Raw genomic sequence first — 7,478 nt, forward strand, 5'->3', positions numbered from 1 at the left:
TAAAACGTCCTCGTGCAGGCAGCGTCACCACAGTCAACAGTAGCAATGCAATTCATACGCATGCAAGAAACCACACAAAAGAAACAACATTAGCCTTCATTAGCTTTAGCCGCCCTGCAGTAGCCACCAGCCTCCGCCCCTCTGTCATTTTATTTTCATGTTTTTTTTTTTTTTACCGCGTCACATCCCCTCTGGCTCGAGGAACGTAGAGACGGAGGGCTTTAAAAATAGCATCCTCTCCTCTGACAGCGCTGCTCCGGTGGCTCCGCAGCACTGTGGTGCCAGAAGCAGGAATGCGAAGATGGCTGCAGACCTCGGAGAGCTGCTGGTCCCGTTCATGCCCACCGTCAGAGTGCCCAGAACGGGAGATAGGGTTTTCAAGAGCGAGTGCGCCTTTTCCTTCGACTCTCCCGTAAGTGTCCACACACACACACACATACCGAGACATGAGCGCGTTGTTTGGAGAGGGTGAATGTGAGTCGCAGGCTCGGTTTAACAACACACATGTGAATCTGCTGTAACGTGTGCGTGCGTGCGTGGCCACCTTCCCCGTGAACTTGAGAGAGAAAAAAATAAATAATTAAATGTTGTTTACATCTCAGGAGAGAGGGATGGAGGGCTTTCCCTTTGTGCATGGAGAGGTAGACTGTGCAGTTCAGGCCACATCACGCTTCAACCCAATAAACACACAAAGCTGACACACCTGCCTTGAATTCATTTTTAAAAGCTTTAACAGCCCTGTCAGGTTGCAGGTGCGTTGTTTTGTGTGTGTGTGTGTGTGTGTGTGTGTGTGTGTGTGTGTGAAAAAGAGTTTACAGCCACCTTTAGGGTTGTTGTTTTTTGGGTAATTCATAATCTGTCTAAAAATGGACTTGAAGTGTGTCAGTGGTAGCTGGAAGTTTGTAATATTGATCATATGTTTCTATCATTATTTACTCACGACAGTGAATTTAAAAGCATTTTTAAAACCTTACATGTGCCGTTTAGCATAGTTTATAACAATCAATTTATTGTATTGTGTTTTTGTGAGTGACCGTGACTTTCATGCTATCCATGGTAGTATTGGAAACATCGATTTAAAGTCTGTAAGGGCCTTTATAGTAGTATTGTAGTTTGTTTTTATGTTGTTGTATCACTAGAGAGTTGATAGAAAATCATGACCCGTATTGTGACAATTTTTCATTTATTTTGTCATTTTCTACTACTTCTGTGATTGAGACAATATCAATATAGCATCAAAGCACCAATATTTTTGATTTATGTTATTTTTTTAAACACATTTAAATGTGAGAATCTACGTTTAACTCGACCTTACTTGCATTAACATCCAACATAAAAAAAACTACTTTCTCGACTGAAACCGTTTTTAAAGGTGACTCAGCTGTCTGGAGTTCATCACGTTGGCCCGAAGCGGGCTGGTTTATTTTTATCCTTGCACTGTTGAAGCTCATATGTCACTCTGGGCCACTTACACGTTTATCACAGGGGTTCATAAGACCCACGCTGATTGCAAATTTAGGTTAGTTTTGAAGAGGTATTCATGACGTAGTTTGTCTCTGTCAGTCCACGTGTGAAAGTGCAGGAGATTGTCTCCATCCGAAAAATTACAACTCCTGAAGGAGGTCCCACTGTATTTATCCTGCACTTTAAAACACCTCAAAGTGAGCCACTGGTCACATGCAGACAAAATGATCATACCTTTGTATCCTGTAACTGTAAACGTTTCAGATACAGTAAGTCAACCTAGTAAGATGTGACATGTGTGGGCCTCAGCCCACAGACACTAACCAGCACTTTTATGAGGAATTAGGTTACTGTGTTTTTAACCTGCAGGTTTCTCGGTGCTCCCAAATCAAAGAGCTTCTACTTGGTTAATGAAATTAATTTGTATGTAGCTGTGTGTAACAGGATTCACATGTTATTTATTTGAAACAACAGTAGCAGCAAAAATCCTATTTTTGAGACATTCTTTGGCTAAAATCATGGCTGTAAGGTGACTGTGATTCTGTGGATTTGCATTTAAAAAACAGGCTTTTCTGCAGCAAGCATTTTCTTGATTAAAGTGAGAAATTGCTGGAACAGATTTGACAAAATGCGAGAAAGACTGTTTGAGCAAGAAAGCCTTTTCGTGGAAACATTGGCACGTCTCTCTTACTTGCATTTCTGCTGTGCATGTCGTGAGAAATTGTTGTAACTAGTGCCAGGTAGTGTGGCCAAAGTACAGTACAATACAAATTCAGCTTTGATGTTAAGTAGTTTTTTGTCACAAAAGTCATTCGCTTTTACCGAAATGATTATTCTCATCCTTTCCTCTGCAGGGTCGGATTAGAAAATATTTGTGTGAGGATGTATAAAAATACACTGCAAGTAGTATAAAACTGCTCTAAAATGAGGTACTATAAAGACCAATTCTAAGACCTAAAATAAGGTAAATTTGATTTTCTGTGTAATGTTCACTTTAGTTTTCAATGTGTTTAATGTGCTGTTGTGTTGATGGTTCTTCACCTCGTGCTGCTGTTCATTGTTACTGTTTGTTTTGGTCTGCAGGAGTCGGAGGGAGGCCTTTATGTGTGTATGAACACATTCCTGGGCTTCGGACGAGAACATGTGGAGAGACATTATCGCAAAACAGGCCAGAGCGTTTACATGCATCTCAAACGACATGTCAAAGAGGTACGTCTCACACCCGCCCTGCCTTTTTGAGTATAAAGTGTCTTTGTTTACATTGTGCTTTTACACATCACATTTGCAAAGGGCTTTGCAATCAATAAAACGATAACTCACAAAATCAGAATCAGACTTGGCTGTAGAGACATTAAGAGAGTTAACATAATCCTTTATTATTTGTATTCTTACAGCAACAAGGGGATAGAGCAACAAGAGACATTAGTAAAAAATAAAACAAGATATAATAAAAAAGTAAAAGTTAAACAAAACATTAAATTTAATAGTAGACAGACTGATAATATCATAGATCAACAATAGAACAGAGAGGTCAAATGCAACCACGATAAAGTGGTTACAACCAATAATATATGAACTCAAATGTGAAACTTTGTTTCAATAATTAGGCAGATTTTTACCGGCTTTACTGGCTTCAGGCAGATCTCAATTGCATAAGAAAATATTTTAAAAAGTGATCTATTTTAGTATGAAGAAACTGATTTAATCCATAATTGACAGAGTTATGCACAACTTATTATTTTCACTTTGAGAGTCTCAACATGGGGGGAAAAAGTAGCAAGGTGAATTGAAAAATTAGTAGGCAATATATAAACTGGTATACAACACACTACTAATGTTTCTAAATGTATTTCTCAACAACTATATCTCCTCCACCCATAAGTGGAAGAGTTATAGTTGTTAAAGTTATAATTTTGGACAAATGTTGTACATTAATAAACACTTAAAATGTCCTTTATAGCTGCTTACAACTACATTATGAACCATTTATTAAATGTTATTGTATACGGCTCATGAATGCTAAACCGGGGAGCTTGAACTAACGTGTTACCCATTCTTCATTTAAAGAAGCACCTGAGTATTTAACCACTATTACACCACTGGTGCTGTTAGTATTTGAGTTAGTATGTCGTTAAGGATCACTGGTCTGATGCTGCATTGAAAGGTGCTTTAGGCAAAACACTGAGCGACCTGGATTGCTGATTAAATTACACAGTGTGCGCTGCATATTATTGGAGCTGGTCATCAGTATTTAATTAAAGAATGATGAAAATATGAACTTTGTTTGAGGCTTTTCATTGGACCCGACCGACCTTTAGACTGAGGCCTGTCTGAGTCATCGTGGCTATCAATTGATCTATTGTATCTATCTGTACTGCCCAAATCACTTCTATAACCTTTCACACTGTTTGTGCTTATACATATTTCACAGTCCCCTCTTTTCCCTATAATATCCTATGAAGTTGTCCAGAAAGAACCTGCTAATTTGGGAGGAAGTATGGGACCGTTTTCATTTGGTACTTTTCCAATTAATTAATCAAAATTGATATCCAGCATAAACCCGGAGAGTCTAGTGTATAGTCAGTTCACAGCATGTCAGCTGAACATGCAAAAATGTGAAATTGTTTGCAGGCAAGCAAACAATTAGAGACCAAAGTTTCCAATAATAAATTATCAATAAATGAATATGTTCTTTGGTTTAAATTAAACGTTTCATTTAAGATATTTCTTATTTTCCCTATAATTTGTACCAATTTACATAGTGCAGTCCGAGAAACGTCCATGGAAATGATCAAGAAAACATTTTGAAGTTACACACCCATAAAATAAAGCATTATTACCAAAAAGTTACTGAAAATGTACAGAAATTCAAAACTTCTGTAGGTTGTGTTATATTGTAAGGCTTTTCATCATCCCTGTGTGTATAAAAAAAACTCCCTCAACAAAGCACTTTAGCTTTTTCTTTGTGTAAAATCAATGAATGGAGAATCACACATCAACCCGAACAAGCCTCTCTTTTAAAAGTTGATGGTGAACAACAAAAGCTGCTGCCGTGTTTTCTCACCGGCTCTAATTGCCCTCAGATAAGCTCTGCTTTGTAAAGAGCTGCTATTTCCATGCCTGGATCTGGCCTGAAACAGCTGCTCACATTCTGCAGGCTCCTGTGTCTGCTGCCCCCCCCCCCCCCTTCACGAGTCCACTTGGTCTCAAGTGTGTCAGCATTCTCTGTCTTTCTGTCTGTCTGCCACCGTGTCCCCCTCCTCCTCCCTGCTGCGTGAACGGGAAGCGGCCACCAGAACATGTGGAGATTAATAGGAAACCTGTCCTGAGTTGTTTTGCTGCCAGCCAGTCATTTGGCAGATTCACTGACGGTGTCGGTATTTTTTTTATTATTTGTTGATTGATCCTTGTGTCAGGACTGAAACTATTGTTGTCAGACTGACCATGTTTATCTATAAATCTGTTAAATATTGATACATTTATGATAATTTTCTGGAGAGAAAAATGATGACACAGTACGAGCAAAGACAGGCCCAAACACATGATGCTTGACATCATGTAAATGGTATCTGTCTCAAGTCTCCAAATCAAACTGTGCAACTGAAGCAGTTTCATTTATCATTCTTTAATTTTGACCATGCCATGGAGGGGTTTTTCCCCTCGCCTTGTAACCCGACCTGGCAACTGGAATATCCAGCATCTATTTCAAAATGACAACCATCCGCACCTTCTGTCACAGCAGAGCGTACAAGCTTCTTCCACTATTTTACAAAGAGAATCATCAACGGTGTTAAAAGATGCTTTTATTGTGATGAGGGTTCTTTGATCCAAGTTAATGTCGTCCTTCCTGTTTCCCACAGAAAGCCACAGGAGCAGCAGCAGGCGCCATCCCCAGACGAAGAAATGGAAAAGTGTTTCTAGGTAAGTTGGAGGCAGTGGTGGAGGAATCACTCAGACCTTCACTTAGAGCACCAGTGTGTAGGATTCAGGGGGATTTATTGGCAGTAGTGGAATTTTATACAACTATGTTTTCACTAGTGTAAATTCACCTATAAGTAGAATTGTCTTTTCGTTAGCTTACAATGAGCCCTTCATATCTACATAGGGGGCGGGTCCTCTTCCAAAAAGTCCGCCATGTTTCTACAGCAGCCCAGAACCATGGACTGTATATAAAAAGTGGAGATAGTCACCATGACGTCACTTATTAGTTTGACTACTACGGCTTTAAAGTCTTGAGTTTGGCATTTTGGCCCTTGCCTTTTTTTTTTTTTTTTTTTTGACCAAAAGTGATACGAGGGGGTAGATAAGTACAACCCAACGCTGAATAAGACATTGTTAGGCAACCAGAAAAGTTACAAATAACTTTAATGAACTGAAAACACCATGGTAGCGACTTGTTAGTTATAATTTAGCCACACCCTAAAGCATACACTGCTTTATCATCTATTTCACTCTAATTAGGACCATCATTTACTAAAAGAACATCATGCAATATTTAAAAAGACTTAAAACTATCGGTTGAGACCATAAACTCATGTTTACAATGTTTGAGGTCATAAATCAAGTGAGAAGTAGGCTCGTTTTCTCATAGACTTCTATACAATCTGACTTCTTTTAAATTGTAAATTGTAATTGTAGCAGATAAATGTAGTGGAGTAAAAAGTACAATATTTCCCTCAGAAGTGGCATAAAATGTAAAAGTTTCTTACAAGTACCAGAAATGTTCAATGTAGTAATGTGTAATATTATTAGTTACTGTCCACCGCTGGTTAGAGGCTGGACCAAACCTGGTGTTTTAATATTAAAGTCATTTCTGTGGTCTGAAACACCTCTCTCTGCTAACAGAACCCCTCCATTACAAGCTGGTGTTATTGTTTGTCACACTGTGGTGACCTGCCAGCTGCCCCTCCAGCCTGCCTTTACCCAAAGCGTCAGATATTTCCCATGATGAGACCTGTCCTCCTGTGGTCCAAGTATAGCCCATTTATTTGTATATGTGGTTGGTAACTGTTCTAAATCAAAGCCTGGTCTTCTCCTCCTCCTCCCCCTCTTCCTCCTCGGCGTGGGGGAGGGGGCGGGTTGGTCGTCAACCTCTCAGCTGCCACCACCTGTCAACCTCCCTGACACACTTCCACTGTAGCTATGACGCTGCTCGGCCAGGACCAGGTGTCTCTCACCCGCCCTCCCCCAGTGCTGGCCTGACGGGGGAGGAATTCCTTCCATTCACCCTCAATGCAACTGATGTTTCTGTGGGATCATTGTCCACTGCTTGATAGACTTGCCACCCATTGCCTTCCGATGGTTGCTGTCCAATGAGGTCACCCCTCTACGTAACAGCTGACTCTCTCCTATAGAAATTTGTCCGTGGCGATTCTCCCTGTCGTCCATTTTGGATCTTTGATGTGACAGCTGGCATGCATGTATCCATCGTCAGCTACATACCAGTCCAGTGACCTAATCTAGCTGGTAACCACCGACATGAAGCCGGTGGGCACAATAACAATGTCAGGGATAACCTATGATCCTGTTTCTAATGAGTCATTACACGACTTTAGGCTGGAGTGGAGAACAGACAACTCTATACGGAGAGTGACTCAAGAGAAGAGGCTCTCTCTAGAGTCCCCTTCCAACAGGTTGATGTCATTCAGATAATAATTGAAATGATTAGATGATTGAGCAATAGGGATGGGACGTAAAAGGATTATATCTCAGGCTGCGATCAAAAACACTCACAATAAGGTGATGGTGGTGAATTTCCCCTATTAGGTAATCGTGAATATCATCGTGAGTTACTTGAAGCCAAGCTCCCTGTCATGGTAGAAGAGTGAAAGATAGAATACAGGAATTATTATGTAAAAAAGAACAGAGATTGTTTGTTTGTTTTTCCACTGAAAAGGATGTTCCCTAAAATATAATGTGTCCTAATTGTGATGCCATGAAAATTTTAGTGTCTTAACAAAATGTAATGTGATGCCATTATGTTTTACTACTAATTTGAAGTATATTTTAATTAT

The 7,478-nt window shown here is 39.9% G+C and overlaps 1 protein-coding gene across 1 annotated transcript in view; it reads left to right on the plus strand.

Moving 5' to 3' along the window:
- Positions 1 to 49: 49 nt before the first annotated feature.
- Positions 50 to 7,478, plus strand: part of usp13 (ubiquitin specific peptidase 13) — a 33,279-nt gene continuing 25,850 nt past the window's right edge. The window contains exons 1-3 of the mRNA XM_031863858.1: positions 50 to 412; positions 2,548 to 2,673; positions 5,325 to 5,503. Coding sequence (XP_031719718.1) covers positions 158 to 412; positions 2,548 to 2,673; positions 5,325 to 5,503 — 560 coding nt within the window. The 5' untranslated portion in view covers positions 50 to 157. The remainder of the gene's footprint in view (positions 413 to 2,547; positions 2,674 to 5,324; positions 5,504 to 7,478) is intronic.

This window comes from Anarrhichthys ocellatus, unplaced genomic scaffold (genome assembly GCF_004355925.1).
Source record: "Anarrhichthys ocellatus isolate YVR2014 unplaced genomic scaffold, GSC_Weel_1.0 scaffold30, whole genome shotgun sequence".
Taxonomy (NCBI): Eukaryota; Metazoa; Chordata; class Actinopteri; order Perciformes; family Anarhichadidae; genus Anarrhichthys; species Anarrhichthys ocellatus.